The following is a 27,500-nucleotide window of genomic DNA, read 5'->3' as shown; positions in this document are numbered from 1 at the left end:
TTGTGTCAATTGAATTGAATTTTCAGTTTCGGTTCTATGGGATAAAGTGCATTTTAATTTTCTTAAACCACTTAAGATTATTGCCATGATTCCAATAGTGAGCTGGTTTTCTCCTCAGGAGAAGTAGTTTGTGGATTTTCAAATGAGGCATATTTCTCTGTGCTGACAGGGTTATTGTTTTTTCAGGTGAATGGCTGAGTGTTTTGTGCCATTTCCTTTACATTTACACAATAATACACTTTGTGGAAAGACCAAGCGATGCCTTTTATTGAAAACTGAAAATAAAGTATAAAAAATAATGCGATGCTTGTCTTTGTATCTACCTGGTATGGGCATCAAAAAACTCTGTGATAATCAGATGATCATTCCCGTCTTAAACGCAGCCAGCTCTCAGTCTTCTATAATAACCCACAGCACAAGGCCGTGTTATGGATGCAGCCTGGAGACTTTGGGGTTTTGGCACCAGCAGGTCTCTGTGCCTCTCTGTCCTCTGTACTTTCTTCAAACCCACCATACTTCCATCCATTTCATCCCCCAGAGAGTCGCTTACGTCCTCAGAAAAAAAGAGGTGAGATTCAAGATTTTCTCTGTCCTCCTCCAGCTCGCACACTCCGATCCCAGCGGATGGAGAAGACAGAGAGAGGGAGGAGGAAGAAAAGGAGATGATGAAGGAGGAAATGATTTCCTTCCTCTCCATCTTTTCCATCCTCATTTTTTATCCCTCGCTTCCTGTCTTTTGATGAAGCGTTTTCCTCAGGGCAAAGTTAACTCTGAACATCAGAACAACCTTTTTCTAGACAAACAGTGCATCTGTTGTACATTAACACGTTTAATTAATCTGGGTTGAGTTTAAACATGAAAAATTGGATTTAAAGGACAAAGTGTTTTCCTATCTGTGTGCTCATGTAATTTTTCCATGTTTTTAGTCCAGGTCTACCTACAGGTGGTCCAGGTTATTTCTTAATCTCATCATCCTCTCTCTGCCCTGTTCTCCTGAACTCACCTGCTCAAACGTTCATTTCTCAGGCCTTCACCCCTCCCTCTTCTTTCTTTTCCATCAAATACATGAAGACCAACGTAGCAGCCCTCTTTCCCCTGATCCTCTTAGACAGAAATCACTAGCCTGAGCTTTTCCTTAATTCAATATCCCCTCCCTCATTCTCTAACTGATGCCTGAAGATATCACTGAGCACTTTTTAAAATCTTTATAACCAAGGACTGATGCTCCTCTCCAGGAGAGAATTGACAAAGGATCAAAATTTACCTGAAAAACAAAGTAGTCAGAGCCTTTTTACAAACTTTAACAAGACGGTTGGGCAGCATTTAGACATCCTGAAGGAGAAACCAAAGACTAAAACACCTTCATGTTAAGTTTTTGTTTTCTTGAGTCTCAGTCTATCTTCTATAACCGATCACCACTACCTCCACCAAGAAACGCGATCAGATGATAGTTTTCAAACGTTTGACGATATAACGAAATGAATCATTGGAGACATTTTCCACAGTTAGAGGTGAGAGTACGAACCCTTCCTATCACACATGGAGAACAGAGCCTTTCAAAGACCTAAAGACCGAAGGAAAGCTTTCATGCATTCCACAATCACAAGAAGCTGCACCAAACTGTTTGCTTTCTTCGCCATCACCAACAGCTGTGCGTGGTTGTTACGCTGCGAGTCTATTTCTGGCGGTACCGTACCGAACAGGAAACCAGACACAAAAACGATCAGAGTATCTGGTCATTTCAAAATAAAGCTCCATGATCTGGCTCTGGTAAATCTGATGTGTGTTTGTCAAAACCACGTCACTGGCACATGGCCAGAAGTCATCAGCAGGTCAGAGCCAGAGGAAATCTGATGTTTTGGAGGAGGAAAGGTTCATTTTGTAGGTGAAAAACTTCATAATTCTATACGACACAACACATTCTTTCTATAAGGACACACAGAAAGGAGAAGGCATGGACTGGAGGAGCTGAAGGTTAGGGAGGACCAGGTCAGTTTAACATGCTCATTAATCACCATGTAAGTACGTCGTCATGGGTGGGATTCCTGCAGGAACACGTAGTTCTCCAGTGAGCTTGTGATTTTGGGTATCCAGCTGCTATGGCTGCTGCGCTGTGCAGCGCTCATGCTTTCTGTGTGAATTAGGGGTTATGTGTTGCATGTTTTGAGCTGCCCTTGTGGGTCCCTGAATTGGTCCTTGTCACTGAAGGCCATAAAGAAGCACCTTTAATATCAATCTGATTTTAATGCCATCTTAACCTACTCTCAGAGACTGATGTGCCCATGCTCTGAGAGGTTCTGGTTTGACAAATCAGGATTCAGATGCCATAAGCCACGCATCTGACATGGAGCGGTAGAAGAGACTGAATAGTTCCCTTATAGCATGTTTGAAGTGTGTAGAGAAAAATGAACGAGTAGAGATTTAATCAAACTTCCTCTGTCAGACATGAAGAAAAAGTAACGTGCGAGTCAAACCAGTCAGACTGACCTCATAGATTCCTCCAAACAGGGACATGAACTTGCTGAGGAGAGCAGCACACAGACTGGCGATGTGAACGAACGGACCCTGACAGGAAGACAGAGGGAGAAAACAGTAAAACAGGTGGAAAGCTTTCCAGCCCCCAGCTGAGTGTCACAAAGCACATCTGTGAAGAGACATCAACATCAAAAAGTCAGCAGAGCATGTCATCATTCTGGGGAGCCAGTTCAAAGACGAACCAACAGGATCTTAAGTCAGAGCGCCGTATCAGAGCAGAGACGCTCCACTAAAAGGAAGGAGAGGTCTGTGCTGGACCAGGGCTGTGGATGCTGCTGCAACCAAGAGGGCCTGAGGCTGCTCTGTGTGTGTGTGTGTGTGTGTGTGTGTGTGTGTGTGTGTGTGTGTGTGTGTGTGTGTGTGTGTGTGTGTGTGTGTGTGTGTGTGTGTGTGGAGGCTGCTTCTCGCACATCAGCACAAAAAAAAGTCCACAGACATAAACAACATCTGCATAGCTGAGGCAGAGAATCTGAAAACCCCAGAAAAACATCCCTTCACCTCCCTCTGGGTTTTTAAAACAGGTCTCAAGTCAACTCCACAAACTTCTTCCTGAGTGTTTCCCTCCTCTAGTTTTCCTGCTCTCCACCTGAGTCTGACAGCATCAGCCCACACAGATGTGCTGGTTTGTTCATATATGAATGTTTGAATATTTTATTCATATACGCACAGAAGCTGTAAAACCAGAGTTAACCTCCAGAGGCCTCCAATGACTGCTAACGACCTGCTGAAGCTGCAGACAGCTGGTGGACTAACAGTGTCAGCTGGCATTAAGTCCTGATGGCCGCTCTGAGCCTCCATGGATTGTGTATTTGGTAACAAACACAGATTGGAGACTGCGAGGCCCTCAGAGTGCATCAGTAAACAATGCAGCGCTGCATGTGGCTCTGCTTTAGACATTGGCCGGCATTGTCTGGACATAGCAGTCCAAGTTTTTGTTCCATGAAGTGGCCATGGACATGTTCTGTTAATCTCAACATTTGACTCTACAAAGATATAAAAAGCTCAAAGGTTAAATCAGTCATTTTACTTCAAGATATACCAGACATTTTTGAGTTGTTGAGCCATTTGGCCTTGATTTGGAGAGACAGCTGGAGAGAGACTGGGACTCAGAGGAGTTTGTGGGGCTGATGTGCATCAAGAAGGTGGACCTCTGCAGCCGCTTGGGCTCCAGACTGTAGCTTCTGCAAATGAAGCGCCTACTCTAAGAGCTGAGCTCTAAAGCACTCTGAGGACGATCAGTTTGGTGTTTGCTGCAGTGGCACTTCTGGACAGAATCCATGGGGTGTTTCTTGGATAAAGACTCCATTTCCCATGAGCACTATCAAACACTGTTGCAAAGACCGCTGCACATAGACCTTAAACTCTTTGACAGGAAATCCCATTCAGTTTTGTGGGTTTGTTGTGATCCCATGGTTATCAGACTGAAGCGTCATCATTTCCTGTGAGAACTGCTGAGGCCAGGATCATGTGTCGGGTGTTGGTCACATGAAGTCACAGTGAGCTCTCTCACAGATAGGTGGTCCTTATGAGGATTAATTGTTTAAAGCTGAGTTGTGTGTGTGTGTGTGTGTGTGTGTGTGTGTGTGTGTGTGTGTGTGTGTGTGTGTGTGTGTGTGTGTGTGTGTGTGTGTGTGTGTGTGTGTGTGCGCGTGTGTGTGTACCTCCTTGCCCAGAGGCATGCCGCTGCCCAGAGCGCAGGTGAGTCCGATGACTTTGGCCACAAAGGTCTTGAAGGTGAGGTATTCCTTCAGCACGACTCCTCTCAGGATGGTCTTCATCTCTGGGATGCCTGAACCTGTGTGTGGGGGGGCGCAGGTGTGTGTGTGTGAACTTATCACCAGTGTGACAAAGTCAAAGGATGTTCATCTAAAGGTACTGATCAAATCCAGCACTGTTGGGATTTTCTTTTAGTGGGAACACACGCCTGGAAGCTTCTCTTTCCTATTCTGTTCGTCTTGATTGTCAGCAGCTTTTCTTTATTGGTATAAAAAACAAACAGACATGTCACTGCTTGAAGAAACATGATGGTTCCAATTCAGTGCACATTTCTTGTAGGTAATAACTGATTATCCTGAATATTTCTTCATCACAGAAGTTTTTGTTGTTTCCTGGTTTTGGTTGAGAAATGTCCGGCTGTGATTCTCACAACTCCCCCTTACCCAAACAGCTGATCTGGAGCATAAACCAGAGCCAACATTTAAATGTTGAACAATCTTGAGACTCTTTAAAACTTAGTCAGGAAGTGATGGGGTGAAAACAAACAAAGAAATGAACATAACCCTCTCACAAGAGATTTCTATTCAATGCATTCAACATAGTATAAATATTCTTATTTACCAAAACCATAAAAACAAAATAGCACTAGCTTGATGCTAATGTATATGGAGAATTGCGTTGATAGCTAGCAGTTAGCATACATCGGTATAACTTTGGCTTCGCAATAGAATTTCAAGTGAAGTGAAGTGAAGAATTTTAAGTGACACTGATCTTAAAGGAGCATCCACAGAAGAAACATGCATACTGGCACTCAAGAACATCTGACAGCGAGGTAAAATAGCACAAGCACACGTGGACAAACAGATCCTGCTACAACAACCAATGAATCACTATAGAAAATACAAACGAAGCTGCAGTTTTTTTTAAAGAGAAACCACTATTCTGAGAGTTTAGATCACTGAGTGTAAATAGATAAATGTTCAAAAATCTACACAACCACCCCAAGGTTTCAGCCGCTTTGCTTTTTTCCTTCTCTCACTCGAGGAAACAATGTGACACTTTTCCTCATTCAGAGAAATTCAGAGTTTTTTTCAGGGAAACCTCTCTAGGGACATGAACCGCCTCAATCCGTTTATAATTGAAATTCTTCTGATCTACACATTAATTATTTGCATCATTTGCCATATTTTGATAACCTCTCAGTGAGTAAAACATTTCTGTGAAGAGTGACCCCAGGAACCAGGATGTCAGCCGGTAGAAGACACAGCTTCACGGTCAACATATTTTTGGATGATTAGTGTGTGCTGCTCTGGAGATTACGTATATGTCAGCGCTGTTACATGCAGCTGTCATTAAAAACAGCTGATCCTCTCCACTGCTGCCTCTGGAGATGTCTTAGTTACTGTTGAGCGGTTCTGTTCACACACCATAAAGACTGAAGCTTCTCCTGCACAGTAAGCTCCAGGAGACAATCTGATGTCTCAGCCTGACACACAACATTTAGACAGAGTGAGCCAGTGAGGTGAAGACAGAGAGGAAGAGGAGGAGGTGTGCCTCGCTGATAGGAGAAGACACCTCTGACTCTCAGGAGCACATCCATCTCTTTAACCTGGAGTGACAGGACGGCCTCCTCTACACCTGCAGCACAGTTTCCTTCAGGGAGCTGATGGAGAACTCAGATTTGACTGACACAGCGCTCACACAACCCGAGCTGCGTGTTTGATTTGTTAACAGAGGTTTTAGAGGATTCCTCAAGTTCTCCTGTGGGAGAAGCAGAGCCTGCAGGAGCAGACCAGAGCTGCAGGGAGTCCCTGAGGTTTTACGCTGTCTGAGGTTTTATAAACAGGCATTCACAAAACTGGATCCAGGCATCAGAGTGGTATTTCGATTGGAGGCAGCAAAGAGAGACAAAGGAAGTAAACTGTGACACTGATATCTCCAAAATTGTTGATTCCTAAAGAATCAAACGGTTCATGTCATCATTTTGAGGAGAATCTTTCTGCAGGATGTTGCAGGGCTAAAACTCCCTGTCCTGCTGCTGGAGCGAGCCTTGTTTCTCTGACGGTGGAGATAAAAACATCACTGTAGGAGCTTTTCACTAACCTCCTCTGAACCAAATTTGTTTCACTTTTGACACCTCATGACTGTTTTTTTAAAGATTTGGTGTTGGCACAGATTTCTGAGCTCATGTTCCTCGTGGCTCTGACCTGGATTTCTTGGATCCAGAACTAAAAAGTACTATTAAATCCACTCACTATGTCAGTACCTCACATATAGATCAATATTAGATGCCCATGCAGTTTAGTGCCTGTTAAATAAAGTGAGGGCTAATGTTATTCTGTTTATTGGAGATTCAACCCATTAAACCGTGAGATAGCCCCTGGTTCCTGCTTCTCTTGGTGTGGTTTATCAAAGGTCTCTCTGTGTGTCTGTCATACCAACAGCCTGCGGGGCAAGTATCTGGGTGAATCCAGCAGAGAAGGTGATGAGGACTACAGGGTAGGTGACCCAGGCCAGGTACTGGAGAAACACGTTGCTGTCCAGACCTCCGTACATCCACTTCTGTGCTGTGGACACAAACAACACCAGAATTACACAATGAACAGAAAAGCACAAAAGACTGTGGGAGAAACACACACACACACACACACACACACACACACACACACACACACACACACACACACACACACACACACACACACACACCACACACACACACCACACACACAACGCTAAATGTGCACCAGGGAAAGCTGTCAAATGAACCTTTTGCATACATAATGTGTGTGTGATATAGTGTGTGTGTGTGTGTGTGCGCGCGTGTGTGTGTGTGTGTGTGTGTGTGTGTGTGTGTGTGTGTGTGTGTGTGTGTGTGTGTGTGTGTGTGTGTGTGTGTGTGTGTGTGTGTGTGAGTGTGTGTGTGTGTGTGAGTGTGTGTGTGTGTGTGTGTTCCCTCAGGTCAGCTGTTTTTCATGTTCTGGATCCAATTTAAAGAAATGTACTAACAGGAGCTGAAAGACGAGGTTAGCCTCTCCTTGAGTGCATAACACACAGACGCGCACACATGCATGCGCACACATGCATGCGCACACATGCATGCGCACACATGCATGCGCACACACACACACACACACACACACACCCACCCACCCACACACACACACACACACACACACACACACACACACACACACACTCACACACACACCTGTCTTCAAGTTGGTCTTGTTTGGTTTCAGATTGGCTCTAACATTCTCCACCTTACTGATAATTCCCTTCTTCATCCTCTCCTCCTCCTCCTTCTGTTTTCTACAAGCCTCACGAGTGGGCTCTGGACTCTGAGTGCAGCGTGAGACCTTGGCTTTCAGGTGCCCACCCCACACAGTCTGATCCAGCCTGACTCCTTCTTTAATCCTCTGCATCCATTCGTTTCTTTCTGACTTGTTAGTGTGAAGTCATCAGTCCCTCCTCAGCCTTCATTTCTCCTTCAAACACACACACACACACACTTCTTCCTGCTCTGGGTACCCATTTACCCTGTCTGCCTTTCTCTTTGTCAGTCACAACAGACACAGTATTGATATCTTCTGCACTGATCTCTTGTATTTGTCTCCAGGGCTCATGTTCCTGTTCTTTGGGGTCATTTCACTCCAAATATCACATTTAATTGCAGCTTTTTGTTGATGTTATGCAAGCTGAAGGAGTTCAGGTGTCTCCAGGAGCTGTTAGCAAAAATGCAGATATTTTTCTACCACAGGGGGAAATGAAGATGGAAGAGTGGCATAAGTACTAATTATACTGACGTTTAACGTCAAGTGTTTGACTCACACATAAACAAAACAAGTTAAGAGCATTAGACAAATCAAAGATGAGGGACTTGAACCAGAAGCTGTTCTGCTATTTGATCCCAGGTAAAGATGAATCCATCACAAAGAGAGACTGAAAAACTGTTTCAGGGCCTGAGAATAAAGTGTCTCTTGTTTTCAGTTTGGTTTGGAAAGATAACCTAAGTTATAATGTATTTCCTGACTGTTTCATTGTCAGACAGGTGTTTTAAGTGTCAGTTCATTTTAATTGAATTTTAGATTAAAAAAAAAAATCATGGATAGCAGAAAACTTTCTACAACTCAACTAGGACAAAACACAGGTTTTAGTCATTGGTACTGGGGTCATGGGTACTGGCTCCAAACCCTTGTCATCAGGACGAGAATCTGGGTGTAACATTTGACTCTGATCTTAGTTTTGAGCCACATATTAAAAATCTGTTTAAAACGGCATTTTATCACTAGAAGAACATTGCAAAAGTACGTCAGTTCCTCTCTCGAGCCAATGCAGAGACACTAGTTCACGATTTATTTTTACATGTAGAATTGATTGTTGCAACGCTCTTCTTTCTGGTCTTTGGAAAAAGGAAATTTCTCAGCTTCTCCAGATCTCCACAGCCAAAATACTGACGAAGACCAGAAAGAGAGCCCACATTTCACTGATTTTAAAGTCTCTGCATACAAGTATCTGTAGGGTTGACTTTAAGGTCATCTTACTGATTTTTAAATGTCTCAATGGTTTTATAGCCTGCTGTTTATCTGACTTGCTTTTATCAGATGTGCCTGTGAGAGCCCTCAGGTCTTTGGTCAAGGATCTTTAACAGTATCAAAAGTTGAAACAAAGACCCACGGTGAGGTAGGACATGACTGTGGGACAGCCTGAAGACCTGAGGCCTGCACAGAGCTTAAACATTTTCTAAAGCAAACTTAAAACGTACCTTTTTTATTCTAGCTTTGAACTGAGTTGTTTTCTGCCTTTCTTTCTTTCTTTACGTACGTAAGTTCAGATCTTACTCTGTTTAAAGACATGTAATCCTAATCTTTTAGAGATAAATGTATTTTTATTTATCTCATCTGTTTCAACTTAGCTTTTACTTCTGCTTTTTATTTCTGTACTTTTAAGTTTTAGTATTACATATTTTCCTCTTTCCTTGCTTTTAGTATTTTTTCATCTTATTTGTTTCTTTTGATTTGGTTGTTTTATTTTCTTATTTTGACTTTTAACATCTTATTTTAGTGTTTCCTCATTAAGGTCTCCAGATAGTGTTTCCTCAGTTTACCTGCTTAGATTTGAATTATGTTGTGCTCACCTTGTGCACTAGGGGGTGCGGGTTGGTGTGCTGGGGGTGGAGGGTTGTACGTTGATGTGTGTGTGTTTACAGGGGTTGTCGAGTCACTTCTTTTTTCCTATTATTATATTTATAATTTTATTTTTTATTTACTTCATATTTTCGTTTTGTCAAGCACTTTGTGTTACCACTCCTGTGTGTGAAAAGGTTACTGTTCTCTGACGGGTCAGGATTAGTTAGCTTTGCAGCTTAGCAGTGTGCTAACCCAGAGTCGGCGTTAGACAAAATTAAACAGGGAGGCATTATGACAGGTGCAGGGGGGCACAAATTCTTGTTCATTACTGGATTCATAACCATTGTGTAAAGTTCTGATTCACATATACAAGGCACTGTACCACAACGAAAGCCACGTCCCTCCCTCTCTTTTCTCTCCCTCCAGTGTGCACACACCAAGATTAGAGTGAACATCAAACACCGTTCAACAATCAGCGAACCACGAAACCCAAACAATAGTAGCGAGCTAAAGATAGAAAGACCTTTAAAACAGCTGGAGCCGGCGAGTGCTGCTGCTAAATCTCCTGAGGACAGCGTCCTCCCACTCCGTCGTACATCTGCGGGTCAAGTCTCTTTCAAAGGCAAGATCAACAACCTGGGCCTTTTTATTGTGGAGCATCACATGTCTTTGATCAGAAAATATTTATATATCTAAATATTATGTATACAATATACTACTAAAACTCTTGTCACACTACTACTACTTTCAAAGCAATAAATACAGCTTCACGTATTATAGTGAACTGACCCTTGAGCGTTAGCTGGTCCGGCCTCATTGGTCAGCTACGCAGTTTCTACGATCTTTCCATGAAGATGCATGTCTATCGCCTTTAGGGCGTGGAGCCAGGGGTGGGGTATAAAGGGAGAGGTGGGTCTAAATTTGTTTATCAACAACCCCTCCACTCGTTTTCTACCAGACCGCTGACTACACCTTTAAGATCCGAAGTGATTGTTCCTATTTTAAAGATTGTTAAACATGATTTGTTGTAATGTTTGTTTGGCTGTTTGTCAGGCCTCCTCATCTGGGCCAATGGTCCTGTTTAGTGTTTCTCCCTGTTTATTTCACTTAAAGATAAAAACACTGTTTACTCTGTGTCACCAAGTTCATTTTGTTGTTTTCTGGGGTATTTTTTAATGTTACCTCAAGATAAAAACTCCAGTTCCTCCATTTAAATGGATTTATTCATCTCATTACGTGGATTTAACAAAGCTTGTTTTCTGGTGATGCCAGGATAAGTTTCTGGCGATACAGGAAACAAAGCACGGCTCACCATGACAGGCTGCCCTGCCATTGGCCATATTAATGAGGAGAGTTAAGCTTTATTAAACAGCTCCCAGAGTTTCATTTTCTACTGTTGTTTTTCTTTTGTCTCGTCTTCGTTCAGGTTTAATCCCGTAATGTCTATATCTCAAACTCAACAATTTCATATCCTCTGTCCGTGCACCAACAGGGTATTTCAGTAAGGAATCTGCCTCTGTGGATCGTTTCCACCCAAATACAGCTCCCTGACACACATTGTGGAAAACATTCATCCTCTTAAAATCACATTTGTCAACACTGTTCATGGTCCGGCCTGGCTGACACAGAACCTTCTCCCTCCCCCCTTACCTTGAAGACAGATGGCGATGCAGAAGTCCACCACCCAGCTGACCAGGGCCATGAGGAGTCCCAGCAGGATGAGGAAGATCCAGTCCTCCCCGACCCGCGAGATCAGGAACTTCTGGCAGCGAACAGTGCAGACTACAGGGGAGGCAGGAACACAACATAGCATGTCAGGGAATACAAAAACACACAGGCTAAAAACTACATTTCACAGGACTCGGTTAGGAGAAAAAATCAAGCAGTCACACATACACAGTTACAGAGCCAGAGAAGCTTCAAACTGCAGGAAAATGGGCCTGTACGGTACAGGTCATTGATTAGTAATAATTCACCAAAAGAATGAGGAAAAAAACATGTTTCTTCTGGATTGTAAAGAAAATAAAGACTTAATTCTGTTTCATTTTTCACTAAGCTATGTAAAGTGTAGATGTGTTCAGTTTGGTGGTTTTTGCAGGATTTCTGGTCAGCTCCAAGTTTTTTTTTGAGAAGTCTGCTTACAAGTCTGATTAGCATGCCTTAGTCCTGCTTTCACACACACACACACACACACACACACACACACACACACACACACACACACACACACACACACACACACACACACACACACACACACACACACACACTACAATTCCTATCCTCATCTTCACACCATTCCTTGCCCTCTCTTCCTCCCCCTCCTCCTCCTCCTCTTCCTCCTCTCCTCCTCCTCCTCTCCCTCCTCTCCTCCTCCAGGCCTGTCTTCTTTCACTCCCTTTCTCTGCAGTAAGATGACAATTAGAAGCAGCAGGGTGCCCCTCACACTAATGGCACATACACACATACACTGTGCATGTTTCTGCCTCCTGGTTTCTCCTTTCATCCCTGGCATTTAGACCCAACAGTGCTTATGTAACACTCAGATTGTTTGTTTGCTGGCCTTTGTATTTAAATGAACCCATAAAAACCCTCCAACCCCAAGAAGAAAGTTCTGCTCTGCAGGGAGAAGAAAAAGTCCCAGAGTTCACTTTGTTTTCCACACTTTGCCATTCTATCTGATGCTTTATTCATCTTGACTTTGTATTTTCTTATGGAGGTGACGATGGCTCTTTCAGGTCAGTGAGGACGGTGGAGTCCATCCTGCTACTGAATGTTCAAAAATTTGGACACGCCACTCTCCAAAGTTCATATATCCACCTCAAAACCTCAGAAACACTGTGCCATGACACGTTTCCTATGGCAGCAAAGTCAGACCCCCAGTTCCAAGGGTCTGCAACCTGAATGCAGACCCATATCAGATTTTTTCGGTGGGAGTCCGTTTATTTGTGTTTTTGGTCAAGTAAAATATGGCCCCGTCTGAGTGCAGAGGAAACCAGCAGAGGAGCAGGGAGGGGGTGTTTGGTGCGAGCGCTCTGGGCTTCTGCTGCACAAAAACACTGCTGTAGGGGTAATTCCTGCCCTAAACCTTGTGATAGGATCCAACTTGCTCCATCCCGGAGGATCACTTTGGGAGTCTCTCTGAACTGGAACCAACCAACCCCCTGCACCTAAAGTGTTCTTGGAGTTGAAAGGGTCACACTGAAAGAAGTCCACACCAGCTGTGCGCGCGACTCTTAGACTAATTCATGTCCCAAACACACGCCAAAGTTGATCTCAACGCTTTCATTGCTCGGCCCTGAGTGAGCAAACGTAAAACTGTCTGATAAATGAAACAGGCATCAACAGCTCAGACTTCGATTGACACCTCTGACTACAGGGCAGGGACAACACTGTGTGTGAGTATGAGAGTGTGTGTGAGAGTCAGAGAGGGGACAGGGTGGTACATGAATAAATATCTCAGTGGTAGAAAAAATAAAGACACACATGAACACAGCAACACAGTTTTATACACACGCTCCCCAATCAACACCTTCAAGCACTGTCTCACACACAGCTGATGAAAGAGAGTGTGGCAAACACACACACACACACACACACACACACACACACACACACACACACACACACACACACACACACACACACACACACACACATACACACACACACACACACACACACACACACACACACACACACACACACACACACACACACACACACACACACACACAAAAGAACACATTCATTGGTTCTACTTCGGTATCTTTCACCTGTCAGACAGTTATGTGACAATTCTGAGAAACAGGCTTTGTACATGGGTATATTTAGATTTATATGCTTGGTGTGTTTGTGTGTGTGTGTGTGTGTGTGTGTGTGTGTGTGTGTGTGTGTGTGTGTGTGTGTGTGTGTGTGTGTGTGTGTGTGTGTGTGTGTGTGTACCTGTGTGTCATCTCACCCACAGGCCGTCTGTGTTCCTGGACCCCTTCTGTCAACCAGAGACTAGTCAATGTAAATGAGTTTTTATATGTATGTGTGTGTTATTGAGGTTGTATGTGCCCGTCTGTGTGTGTGTGTGTGTGTGTGTGTGTGTGTATCATCTTGCGGCAAGTGTAATCTTGTATTTTTGGAAACGTAATTCAGTTACCTTGGCCATGCTGTTGCAGCTTAATAGCTTTTTCCTGCACACACACACGCACACACACACACACACACACACACACACACACACACACACACACACACACACACACACACTGCAGACTGGTGCAGTCTGGTTGCTGACTTGATTCTTGGTGGCATGCAATAAGCAGCATGCTAGTTCCCAATCACTCTGTTGCCTCTGACTCACCCTCTGCACCACTCTCCCTTCATCCCTCCCCCTCCTGATCCAATCATTCCTCACTCCCTCCCTGCCTCCTTCCTCCTATTCCTCTTCTCTCTTCTTCTCTTGTTTTCTTCTAATCACACCCATCCTCTGACTTTACTTTTATCCTCTCCTCTCCCTCTTTGCTGAGCTACATCCCTCCTTTCAACACCTGTCTTCTCTCTGGGTTCCCACCTCTCTCCTTCTCTTTCCTTACCCCCCTCTCCTACCCTCCCCTGTTCTGCCTCTTTCCTTCCCTCTCTCCTTCCCTTCCTTCTCTCCTCCCCTTCCCTCTTTTCCCTCCCTCCTTCTTTCTGTCCTACCCTCCCTCCTTCACTCCTTTCCTCTCTCCTCCTCAGGAAGCAGAATGCCCACATACCTGTTGAGACACATTTAGGTTGCCTTAAATACAAAGTGCATCTACTTGGTTGACCTTGCTTTATTAAAGTGCATGCTTGTATCGTGTGTGTGTGTGTGTGTGTGTGTGTGTGTGTGTGTGTGTGTGTGTGCGTGTGTGTGTGTGTGCGTGTGTGTGTGTGTGTGTGTGTGCGTTAAATGACCTCTAGGAAAAGGAAAGCGACATAAAGGGCTCTAATTTCGTGGCGCAGTGCAGGGGGCGCAAGCCCGGCGCAGCCTGCACAGTGCTAATTTCGTGCGGCGCACCGCAGTGCGCTGCCAGTTTGACAATTTGGTAGACTGTCTGCGCAGTGATGGGTGTGACGGCGCGCCAGGGGGAGTTGACGGCGCACCAGGGGGAGGTGTCAGCAGATTCATGTTGGCGCAGTGACAATTTCGTGCCAAAAAAGTGCGCTGAAAGCTCGCCAGCTCCAACCTGGTCTATCCTCGGCGCAAGGCGGAGCGCACCCCACGCAGCTGTAATTTGGTGACAGGCCCACATGTGCGCACATGTCATCAAAGCCTCAGAGGCAGGTTTCCAGAGTGTCAGACACATTTTGATGCAGTAAACAATCACAGCAATCACTATTCAATGTAACCGTCTGAACCAGCATCTACATTTATATCTATATTAACTGTCCCGTCACATCTGATGTCAGATTAAAGCCGTTTGTCATAATGGAAAGTTAACCTGACGGTAGCTGGAAGTTTGATGCACATCTTACAATTAAACAATAAACAGCTTTAACATCTGATACAGAGTATATATCTGGTTCTCTCATTTCATTTAATTCAAAGAAAAGAGGGAGAGAAAAGACGAAGAAAAAAGAGACAAAATAAATGTGTCAGTCAGGATTTACCCATGATTTCCCATATTTCTCTGTTTTAGTCTTTATTTTTAACGTGATCTAAAAAGATGGAGTACATTATTGTAAGGAGGATGAGGTGGAGACACTGGGAGAGTATACAGTTTATCACCAAAGGCTCTGCTTGGTAATGACAAACCAGGAGTGCAGGTGGATCAAAAGTATTCTGAATGGATAAGCCAGCTGTGTAACTGCCTCTTAATTTTGTACTCCTATTAATGACAAAGGAACAGATTACATCTGTCCCGGGAGCTGGCCCACATGGTGACGCGCGTCGTGTCCTCCGATGCGCCCCGCAGTCCATTCTCCTGCTACAGGGACAGCGGCTCTGACCGTCTCCGCTACCAACACTCTCTCCGTGGTGCTGAAGATCACTCAGACCAATCAGACGCTGCGCCTCGGCCGCAGGGCATTTAAAGGCGAGGAGAGGCGCTCATTTGATTGGTGAAAACAGCGCTCGGCTGTGTTAAACCCAGTCACGGCTTTTCTCCTCCCTCACTGCCATTTGCGCGGAGGGAGGCGTGGACGCGCAGCTCTGCGCTTATGTGCGCCTGTACTGCGCCTCTCTTGGCATTGCAGGAAACTTGCAAAGTGCGACAGTCACGCCCTGTGCGCACGGCGAAGGCCGGCGCAGGACAGGTGCGCCTGCGCCTGCGCCTGCGCCTGGTCTACGAAATTAGAGCCCAAAAAGTTATTTTTTCCTGGAGGAAAATGTTTGATGTGGGTTTTTTGTGCAGGAGACAGAACACACTCTTTGGTGAGCCAGGAAATGTATGTTTAAGTTTAGTGACCAATCAGAGTGAAGCAGAGGGCTAACCCTGTATCATGTCATGAATAAGTTAGGAGAGCCTTATGTGATGACATCATCATTTCAACAAGTCTCATGAAGATCTGGTGAGGATCTCGTAAAGATCTCGAGAAGATCTTGTGCTACTTTTTAGAACGTAGTGTGAATATGTAGCAAAAGTCTGCATATGTTTTGTTATGGACATCCAGAATTTTATCCTTATATTCATATTTAGAACATGGAAACAGAATATCTCCCCTCTAAAGATTTTTACACAGTACCCCTCTTTACAGTCTAAATGACATATTTTTGCATCCTGTAGTTATGCGACTGGAGTGTCTGGTAGTTGCAGCCATGATGTCACACTGATACTAGCTGGATATTTTGATCCCCATTTTTCATTTATGAGCTTCCTGCAACATCAGACAGGATGTTGTTGCGTTTTATTTTGCCATAAAATAATTTCAAATAATGCAAACGAGGAGCAGATTCCACTGTAAACGGAAGTCCTGACTGTGCTGGTCTTATTACAAGTAATGTTTCTAAGGCTATCAGCAGGATATTAATCACGGCCACCTGAAAAACCGACAGTGTTTCCATGATCGCAGAGATGCAACGAGCCACTGTACCAATCGTTTTTTATTTGAAAGCAAAGCAACATTCAAAGTGTCACTCGAGTGTGGTTATGCAAAAACTGTGAGCAGGAGGAGCACAGATTAAGCACACACACGCTTTCACACACTCCTCAGATGGAAATCACAGCCAGCGTAGCTTCTCTCCTTTCCCTAAATCTTCTGAAACCAAATGATTCAAACCAGCCCTCATTGGTTATGCAAAGTGAAGCTATATACGGGAGGAAAGGCTAAGGGAGCCTAACATTAATGCCTGCATTTTGCACAGTCATGCCAATGAGGTCTGATCCCTGGTGTGTGTATGTGTGTGTGTGTGCCCCCACATTCATTATGTAGCTTCATGCATAAGGAGGAGACTCAATTAGAAATGCCTGACTGTGTTTGAAACCAGCGTCTTAATTAGATTAGAGTTAATACAGGAAGCAAATCTGACCATTCAGCTCTTCTGCTGTTTAAACACAGGCTGTGGGTGATAGAGGGAGAACACACAGAGTGAATATTTTATACCTACACTGGATGTACAGTAGAGAGAACAAAGAGAGGTTTTTACTAGGGACGTTCGATACCCATAGACTCTGTAACAGATGGACAAAGTCTCTGCAACATCACCCGTCTGTTCCTGACACTGTGAAATGAAGCCAATCCACGAACGCAGCCACATCGGATATGACGCCAGCTGTGAGTTTTCTTTCCAACAGCTGCAGGGCGCCCCATCAGTCACATCTTTATAATTTCAAACTGCTGAGGTTGAAAAAGAAAAAGTGTGCCGATAGCAAAAGTCAGAGTTTCAGACCAAGGCTATGTTCATAACCAGGCTGTAAATATGTTTTTAACCCTGTAAGAGTCTATTTATTTATCTATTTTTGGCTGGGTCTGTGTGAGACTTTCAAACGTGTCTGCAGCTAGCCTCAAGCCGACCCTTGAGCATTTTTTGGCACTCAATTTTTCTAAACTGGATTTGCCCCTTGTCAATACCACACTATTTCAGACCAATACTAGGACAAGTACTGCCTCTTGAGTACTCACTGATATGGAGTACTGATACCACTAGTACTCTTGATACATAATTCACAGTGACAGATGATTGTGAACAAAGGCAGCACAGTCGCTCTGACATTAAGTCCAAAATAAAACACAAACAACTCTCTCTACAATTTGTTTGAAAAAGGAAAAATAACAAAAGTGCAAAATAAAACTAACAACTGTCAGAGTTTTAGTAATTTATTTTTAAATAAACTGAAGTGTAAAATGAAACAATTTAACTGTTACTTCTCCCTGGTTTATTTATATTGTCTGAACAGGACCCGACGCACATTTGCTGTGGTGTCAAACTGCAGCAATGCAGCGCCAACTACTGGCAAGGAGGACTTACACAATACAAGATTTTTTTGTCTGGAGTATCGGCAGCCTTGGCGAACAACAAAATAAGTCTGGCATTGGCCCAATACCCAATGCTGATACCAGTACTAACCCATTTCTAGTTTTTACACAAAGCCAAAGACTGAACAATATTTTCCACAGCAAAAGAATCAGGCGGTTAGCAAACACGCAGGAGCGGAAGTATGAATAATGCCGATGTCTTTAAGTGTCAAGGCCTTTGCACACTGAGTCTGTTTTTTTTTTTTTTTTTGTGTTGTCTGAAACTTACGCACTTAAAAAAAACTGAAATTGATCCCATGTTGTGTCAATCATGTTTGCACACTCGCTCAAAAACTTTTGCCTGTCTTTATTTTTCGGAACAGGTTTGAGTTTTTGAAGAATGAGCTGTCAGCATCAGAAAAAGCACTACGATGTCTGGACCATCCAACTTTCACATTCTTCAAACTTCATCAGTAATGGGATGGTTTGCAGAACTTCCTTAAGGAAACTTTGAAATGGATAAATATCTAGTGGGCCAAACAACTCATCCTCATGAATCCAGTGACATTAACTTAATCTGAAAGAGCACTGCAGCAGCAGATAAGGAAACAGAAAAGGCGGCACAGGGGAGAATAATGTTAAGTGCAAGAAAAGAAGAGTAAAAACTAACAAGACAAATTGGCCCCCGCAGACCAAGCAGAAACATTGGAGGAGTAATAAAACCAACAATGCATCTGTGAATGGCTCCTCTGCTACTTAATATGACCATTTCCATTCCCTCAGCACGCCATAACTGGAGCATCACCTTCCTGCTCTCCTCCACATTTATCCTTTCATTAATCCATCCATCTCTACCTCCTCCGCTCCTTCCTCCATGTTGATGTGTTCTCCATGCTGATGAGATGTAAGAGGAGGTGATGTTTATGTAAATGTGCAGTAACGTCTTCAGTCCCAGGCGAGCGGGCAGAGCGTCTCGTCTCACACTCAATCACTGCGTTCGCTCGCTGAGAAGCAGCGTTAGTGACATGCGTCTTATGGCTGTGGTACAATATCAGCTTAATGAGGTGTAATCCTGTTCACACACACACATTACACACACACATTACACACACAAAAATAAACAGGCCGGCACAATCACTAAAGTTAGGAAGCAAAACAGCCGCAGAGTCTCTGTGTAGACACTTCCAGAGTGTGAAGTTTCTTCAGGGAGTAACACTCAAACCCGCACACACACTCCACAGAGAAAGCTCCGCCAGTTCATAAGCAGTGGGGTAGAAAGTGAGATATTACCAAAACTTTAAGAGGATCTGTGCGAAGTGTTGCCAAGATAAGACATCCCCATCCCACACTGATACCAGCAAAACAAACACAGAGGCTGTGTTTTCATCATTCTTCAGAGTGAGGCGTCTCTTCCTGACAGCTTCAAGGAAATCATCATGACTTCAAGAAAGAACGGGACCAGATTTTATCTACAACACATATTATTTGATACACACACATATCTGGATATTTACATATTTACGCATACTTTTTTTTTTTTCATTTCATGCATATCCTGAATTGATATTCTGAATTTCCCTTCAGGGATTAATGAAGTACATTCTATTCTATTCTATTCTATTCTATTCTATTCTATTCTAAGCTCATAGAGAGGATGACTGTCATGGCCATCTGCTTTGGTATAAAATCACAAATGATTCATTCAAATAATTAAAATGTAACTCTTTAGATGTCAAAGTGGTTAAGGGTAGGGGTAAGGCATTGATCAACAGTTACAGAGGCCAACAGTTTGAAACAACAAGCTAACACTGTCAGTTTGTATGTAGCTTAGTAGCTGTCTATATTTAGCTCAGCTGGCAGCACGGTGCTCTGGGACTAGGGCTGCCCATCGATAACCGGTTTCAATTTGGAACCGGGTCTGCAGTTAACCAATTCCTTGGAATTGCTGGAAAACTCCATTTCGGTTCCCCTATCGATTCTTCCCGGGGTGTGCTAACACAGCAAACGAACATACCCCACGAGCAATGCACGGTGACGTCGTTCCATGTGCTTTTTGTTGTTGCTACTCGACCTCTCAGTTGCAGAGATGTCGCCGGCTCGCACTAAACGGTCCAAGGTGCAGTGGCGGCCCGTGATAAAAATTACAGAGGAAGCCAGCTTGGACAACGAATTTAATTCAGTATTCACCTGTTATTTCCATGCAAACAATGTAGCCTACTGTTACAGTACTTTTATTCTCCCCACTTCTCATTCATTCCAGTGAAAAAAAAGAGGACAGCGTGTGTGAGAGACAGTAAGCCTGCGGGGGCGGACGTTCTGGAGAATACCTGAACCGAACTGACTCTGGAAAACAGCTTTTGTTGGCGGCAGAAACGGCTTCGTCTTTACAGCGCACTTTTTTTGAAAACGACACAGAAAATTTTCGGATAGGAAAATTGTGCGGCTCTGTGTGGATGTAGCCTGAATTTGACTGACTTATTGACTGTTTTGTTGACATTCCCTTTAGCGCAGCTCCATCTAGTAGATGCATAACACAACCCCAGCCACTACTATAGCTTCTAATCTATGCGCCTTATAATGCGGTGCGCCCAATATATGAAAACAGTTTTCAATTAGGCCAGTCATCGAAGGTGCGCCCTATTTCCGAAGCGCCTTGTAGTGCGGAAAATATGGTACATTATGCATAAGAAAAAATGTGACAACTCTGTCATCAAAAAGGCCACGGCGGGCCATGGTGCTGTCCACGGTGCTGAAGCTGGACAGGTACAGGGGCATCGCAGCCCATTTGTCACAAGATGCATACATTTTTTTAATGTAACTCACCACTACTTGAAGAGCAATGGCATTCTTCTATCCTTCATCGTGGCAAACCGAGTAGTGATTCTGTCATATAGCTCCCCGCGGGACTTGAGGTCTTGTGTGACAGAAGACTCCATGGAGATCTTGGCCAAATGTCCCAGTCTGTCTTGTCCACAGCTGTTTCTCAAGTAGGTTTTGATCCTTTTCAAGCAGGAAAAGGACCTCTCTGCAGACGTGCTTGACACAGGTATGGTGAGCATCAGCCTCAGTAGTTTGCAAACTTCGGGCAAGGCAGAGGTCAGTTCATCTTTAATGAGCATCTTCAGGAGCTCAGCTGGTGGCTTGTGAAAGAGGGTATCTGCATAGATGACTTGCAGCTCATTTCTCAGTCTCAGTTCATCAAAAACTGGGTAGGTTTTAACCAACTGAGAGATCTCAACCCCCAGGAATCCTGCAGGCTGGGAATACGTCTTAAATGACGCATTATCCAGGACACAAAAAAAACTTGGACACTTCATGTCCTCAAACCTGTGTGTCATGTGCTGCAAAATACCATCAAGCAGCTGGAAAAAGAGGCGTCGGTAGGCATCCACAGGCCCTGTGTCCTCATGTTCCCCATCCGGAGTGACTCCCAGCTCAAAATCTGCCCAGGCCCGGCGGCGCTGCTTGCGTCGCAGCTGGTTTGGCATCCCAACAGCCTGTACTGTCTCCTCGTACAGCTGATTGAAGGTTTCGGTGCTCCGGGTTGCTTTTAAAGCAGTCAAAGTGCCAATGACTCTTTCCTCACATTTTCTAATGCCCAACGCTCTGCTCTGAAGCACCTGGAAAAGGGGCTCAGTCAGACCAAAAATCGTCTTGAAAACCCCAAGCATGAACATGAAATCAAAGTCATCCAGCTTCTGTCTCAATGCCGAGCTCTGTGCTATTGCATCCTTGTCCCAACCAGGTTCAGCTGTGATCCGATCCAATGCAGTGATCAGTGATCCTCGGCCCTCATGCACTGCGTGCACTGTGCGGCTTTTAAAGTTCCACCGAGTGGTGCTGCCGCTGGGCACGCGGATGCTGTCCACTTCTTTGAGCAGTGCTGTGCGCTTAGGTGAGCGGCTGAAGAAGTTGTGGAAGGAGTCGAGAGAAGCAAAAAACAGTCTTGATTCCCGAATATTGCTTGTCCCCTGAGCCAAAACTAAATTAAGTTTGTGTGCATAGCAATGAACAAACAATGCTTGCCGACATTTTACTTTTACGAGCGCCTGAACGCCTCCTCTCTGGCCACTCATACAGCTGGCTCCATCATAAGTTTGACAAATCAGCTTTGTCTCGGGATTGTAGCTGCCAATTGTTTTCATCACCACTGCAGCAATGGTTTCAGCATCTCTCTCCAGACTAATATCATGGAAACCAAGAAACCGCTCACATATGATGCCGCTCTCGTTTACATAGCGGATTATGACTGTCAGCTGGCACCTGCACGATATGTCAGTGGTATCATCCACCTCAATGGCTATGAATGGAGCAGCATTTATTTCTTTATCAATGTCTTCCTGGATGACATGAGCAGTGCTTTCGATGATGTCATTCTGAATTGTCTTCGATGTGCCGGTAAATGCGGTTGCTGATGATAAATGCTCCGCCATGGTGGTGTCAAATTCAGCAAAAGTCTGCACAAGCTCCATGAAGTTTCCCCTGTTGCCGGAGCTGCTGGTCGATTCACTGTGGCCCCGGAATGCCTGCTCCTGGCCTCCGAGATATAATACAGCAGCAATCAACCTCTTCAAAATGGCACGGTTTTTCTCCACCTGTTGGTTGTGCCTCGTTACGCTTATTGCAGCCGCTTGATCCAGTGCTTCATCAATCCGTACTCGTCCGAAAAGTTTAAGTTTGAGCTCAGATGTTATATGGCCTCTGGACTTTGAATGCCTCTCCATGGCCCTAGCGAGGTTGGCCAGATCCACGAATCCTGTGGTGCTCCAGGGGTTGTTCAAGGAGCCGGATCTGTCAAACAGCAGACATGGCCAGCAGAAAAGCCGGTTAAGCCTGGCACTCCCTGTTAGCCACTCGTTTCTAGCATAGTTAGCTTCACAAAAAGAGCAGACTTTTCCATCAGCTCTGCCCTTCGTTAAGTGGAGCTTTGGAGTCGGCCTACCGTCCCGCTTGACTTGTAGTTGAACCTCAAAAGGAAGTTTTTTGAAGTCATTTTTTACAAAAAAATCAATGTCTCTGTCACCATCCATAGCTGAACTTTCTGTGTGGGCTAACACTGACACACTCACACTGGCGCCGGCACAGTTGAATCAGTGTGTTTATTTTTTTGTAACGGTTTGTTATTGGCTGGAAGCCAGATTTGATCTGGCCTCCCTCATATTTTTTTTAATAATGCATCAACCAGTAAGCGATGAGCCTTGCTTCAACCTGATTGGCTAATACGGGCGGTTTTTTTTCTAAGGGAGGCAAAGTGAAGCGGGCCTCCGTGCTGACTGACAGGGCAGAAGGCATGAAACACGTAGTGTAATACACAATGAGAGCTTGACAGGAGGGCGCTGTTTTGCTTCTCACATTAAGCCAAAGCAGAGGTGCGCCAATGTAGTGTTTTGACAAGGAAATGACAATATAAAATACATTGTGGTTAAGCTTGTTTATAGGCTATGTTTTTCTTTCTTGTAATATTTTTTGGGGAAGCCAGGCTTCCCTTGGCCTCCGTGAAAAACCGCCACTGCCAAGGTGTGGCTATATTTCACCAAAAAAAGACAATGCAGGAATTAGGCTTGTAGTTCTCGAGACCACTTTTTCGTGGTCTCGGTCTTGTCCCGGCCTCGACAGTCTTCGGTCTCGGTCTTGTCTTGGTCTCGGGGTCTCCCGTTCTCGATGGGTCTCGGACTGACATGTCGGTCTCGGAGGGATTTGAAGCGAACGATATGTCCAGGCACACTGCTGGCTTTGTAGAGCACAACTTTTTAACAATGACTTTTATTATTTTTACGCGCCCTTTGAGTATTTTGTGACAAACGTCTGCGCTCATCCTGTTTGTGACTGCGGAGAAGCAGACGGGATGCAGATGGGCGATCCACATCAATTTAACTGGAGAGAGAGAGAGACAGAGACGCTGCATGCTTGGGGAGTTGTTTGACTCTTACCTGGGGAAAGTAAAGTCCCATTTTGCTTTGTAACTCCCTCTAATCCACAAGTTGAACCCTCTGTTCAGCATAAATCTATCTTTTGATGAGCGAAGCAACATAACGTACCTGCAGAGAGATTTGTGCTGACATGCAGGGGTGTGTCCACATATTTTAGAGCGGGGTGCCCCGACCAGGGCACTCGCTATGTATGTATTAAAACTACAGGATTGAAAGGATACAGCTTTAACTAATTAACATAATTAACATAAATACATAAATAATAATAATAATAATAATAATAATAATAATAATAATAATAATAACTATCATTGAAACAAAAGGAAAAAAATAAAGGGACCATTTTTTACTATATCTGTAATCACATAGTTCTTATTTTTCTGTGGTGAGAATTGATAAGAGAATTGATAAGGAACTGGATCGATAAGCAGGGATTGATAAGGCATTGGAATCATTAAAACCTTATCAATACACAGCCCTATCTGAGACGTGTCTGTAATGTGTAACGTTAGTGAATCCTGGTCATGTCCTGCCAGTCATCTACCAATCAGAGCTAACGTAACCTCACTCTTCATTTTATTGATAGACTCTCAAGTTTGAACAGACCACTGCAGAATAACTGCTGCACGTGGGTTGGAGTCAACATTAGCACAAACAGGTTAGCCCCTGTGTTAGCCTTTAGCCTGTTTTTTAGCCATTACCTAGTGTTTCAACCTTTAGCTTGTATTTTAGCCTTTAGCTTGTTTTAAAGCTTTTAGCCTGTGTTTGAGTCTTTGGCTCATGTTTTAGCCATTACCCTTTATTTTAGTCTTTAGCTCAAGCTTTAGCATTTGTCTCATGATTTAGCTGAGGCTGTGTTTAAGCCTTTAGCTCATGCTCTGTCACTCTCCTGTTTATCTTTCTTCTGCTCTTCTGTTCTTTTTCTGTCTGACAGTTAGGCTCCAGTGTCCACCATCACTACTAAATTAATCACAGAAATCGTTTTCAGCAGAGAAAAACACAGATCTCTCTTCTCTCTTCTAAACTTCATCAGCGGCGTGGTGTTGTCATAGAGACTTAGATGTGCTGTAATCAATCCAGTCCTTTTCCACCCAATCAGGAAGCTTAGAAGCAGGATTAGAGAATAACCTACACTCACCGGCCACTTCATTAGGTCCACCTTGTTAGTACCAGGTTGGACCCACTTTTGCCTTCAAAACTGTCTTAATCCTTGGTGGTACAGATTCAACAAGGTCCTGGAAACATTCCTTGGAGAGTTTGGTCCATATTGACATGAGTCCAGGGAACTCATTGTCATGTTGAAGAAAGCAGTCTGAGATGATTCCAGCTTTATGACATGGAGTGTTATCCTGCTGGAAGTAGCCATCAGAAGATGGGTACACTGTGCTCATAAAGGGATGGACATGGTCAGCAACAATACTCAGGTAGGCTGTGGACTTTAAACCATGCTCAGTTGGTACTAAGGGGCCCAAAGTGAGCCAAGAAAATTTCCCCCACACCATTACACCAGCAGCAGCAGCCTGAACCCTTGAAACAAGGCAGGATGGATCCATGCTTTCATGTTGTTGAAGCCAAATCCCGAGCTGATCACCTGAATGTGGAGCAGAAATCCAGACTCATCAGACCAGGCAACATTTATCCAATCTTCTATTGTCCAGTTTTGGTGTTGCTGTGTGAATTGTAGCCTCAGTTTCCTGTTCTTAGCTGACAGGAGGGTCACCCGGTGTGGTCTTCTGCTGCTGTAGCCCATCTGCCTCAAGGTTGGACGTGTTGTGTGTTCAGAGATGCTCTTCTGCAGACCTCGGTTGTAACCAGTGGTTATTTGAGTTACTGTTGCCTTTCTATCAGCTACAACCAGTCTGTCCATTCTCCTCTGACCTCTGGCATCAACAAGGCATTTTGTCCCACAGAACTGCTGCTCACTGGATATTTTCTTTTCTTGGGACCATTCTCTGTAAACCCTAGAGATGGTTGTTGGTTAAAATCCCAGTGGATCAGCAGTTTCTGAAATACTCAGACCAGCCCGTCTGGCACCAACAACCATGCCACGTTCAAAGTCCCTTAAATCACTTTTCTTCAGTGGTGTGCGGTCAGGGGAGGCAGGGGAGGCAGTGCCTCCCCTAGGCTAACAAGAAAAAAACACCATTTTTTTTTTTTTTTTATAACAATATCTTTTTTCCGTTGTTCGTCTACAATTTGTCATAACTAAAAAATAAAAAAAGGAAATTGCTGATTTGTCAATAAGAGGGAGGCTAACAGAGGGGACGGACAGCGTTTCGAGCTGGCTTCATGCTTGTAATGTGCGTCGGAGGCAGAGACTCCGAGAAAGAGAGCGACCGTTTACTTGAAATCACAACGTTTTGCAGGTTGGTGCATGCGTACTAAGGTCTAATGCTGATTAACGTAGGCATCAATGAGGCTCAGCGCTTCTCTGCCTCCGCAGGTTGTAATACCACACCCTCTTTGAGGTCTGGCGATAGTTTGTTAGTGCAGACGTTTAATAGAGTATACCGGAGGTGCCTGGCCTGTGTTCTTGTGTTGTTGAGATACGGGTTATTTTTGTTTGTGTTTTGCTCTTTCTCCTGTGATGTAAATCCTGTAGAAATGCAGGTGAACGTATGTTTCAGGTTTTAATTGGCATTTCGTCTTGTTAACTCTGGGACTTCAGTCTGTCTCTGAACCGTAGATGGGAAAGCTGATTAACATTTATTTACTTGGCTCGTTGCTGGTAACCAGTGTCTGGGAGTTTGGGCCAAAGTGAGGGAAAAGACTAAAGAGGAGGAAAAAAAGGTGCACCTTGTGCACAACCGCACATTGATTGAGGAAACAAAGACCAAAATACTCCACCCCACACACACCATGCATGCACTCAGACCGTCTCTCCTTCTGCTATGTAACACACGCGCACGCACGCACACACACACACACACACACACACACACACACAGCACAGACTGTCACTGTGTTAAAAGGGCAGGGCTGGCCATTAACAGTTTGTATTAGCAAATGTGAGCAGTGCACCATATATATAACACACACGTATAGAAATTTCAACTTTAGCTGGCTGCCTGCCTCCCTCGTCATGGACCTCACCGCACGTTACTGCCTTTCTTCCCCATTCTGATGCTCGGTTTGAACTTCAGCAGATGGTCTTGGACAGGTCTGCCTAATAAAGTGGCCAGTGAGTGTATACTGGAGCTCATTATCACATTTTAAAGTGTAGATTAAGTGATATTTTTCAAGATCACTTAGAAACTCCTCACAGGGACTTTAAATCAGTGATGACTGGAGACCAGACCCCCCTCAGTGTCTCACCGTCCTCCTGGTCATCAGGTCTGACTGACACTTCACTCACAGAATGAACCTGGAGTGTTGAATAAAGCCATCTTCAGCTCAACTGTCTGAAGATTTCTCACTGTAACTCAACTTTTAAACTTGGAGTCCAAGCCCTGAACTTTGTCCAACCTTTTTTAAGCAGCTCAGATCGATACAGCTTCTCATCTTCAACCCACACACTCTGAGATCAATACCAGAGTCCTAACATCAACTCTAATGAATGTATTTGGGTCTAAGGGAGATTGGATTGATTCGGAGGATTCCTGTGACTGATATTTTCATCGATATCAGCTCAATGTTCAGAAAAAAAGACCATTTTTAAGTCCACACTAACACAAACATACACTCCCAGATTCCCCTTCCACGAAAAAATGATGTAAGATGGATGCAGATGTTATAATACACCTGGTAAATTCTATCATTTAAAAGCCTTGAAGGGTGCCTG

At 44.2% G+C, this 27,500-nt stretch overlaps 1 protein-coding gene across 6 annotated transcripts in view; it reads right to left on the bottom strand.

The window, feature by feature from the left end:
• The window catches only part of LOC141797518 (chloride channel protein 2-like), a 219,147-nt gene that overhangs the window by 95,141 nt on the left and 96,506 nt on the right, over nt 1-27,500 (bottom strand). For all 6 annotated transcript variants that reach the window (XM_074678954.1, XM_074678958.1, XM_074678955.1 and 3 more), the window contains 4 exons: nt 11,031-11,162; nt 6,690-6,818; nt 4,197-4,330; nt 2,488-2,565 (listed from right to left, as the gene is read on the bottom strand). In XM_074678954.1, the coding sequence (XP_074535055.1) occupies nt 2,488-2,565; nt 4,197-4,330; nt 6,690-6,818; nt 11,031-11,162 (473 nt within the window). The remainder of the gene's footprint in view (nt 1-2,487; nt 2,566-4,196; nt 4,331-6,689; nt 6,819-11,030; nt 11,163-27,500) is intronic.

The sequence above is a fragment of the Halichoeres trimaculatus genome, unplaced genomic scaffold (assembly GCF_033239565.1).
Source record: "Halichoeres trimaculatus isolate MK-OKI-2021-1 unplaced genomic scaffold, fHalTri1.1 fHalTri1_scaffold_9, whole genome shotgun sequence".
Classification (NCBI taxonomy): Eukaryota; Metazoa; Chordata; class Actinopteri; order Labriformes; family Labridae; genus Halichoeres; species Halichoeres trimaculatus.
This window is presented reverse-complemented; position numbering and strand designations above follow the sequence as displayed.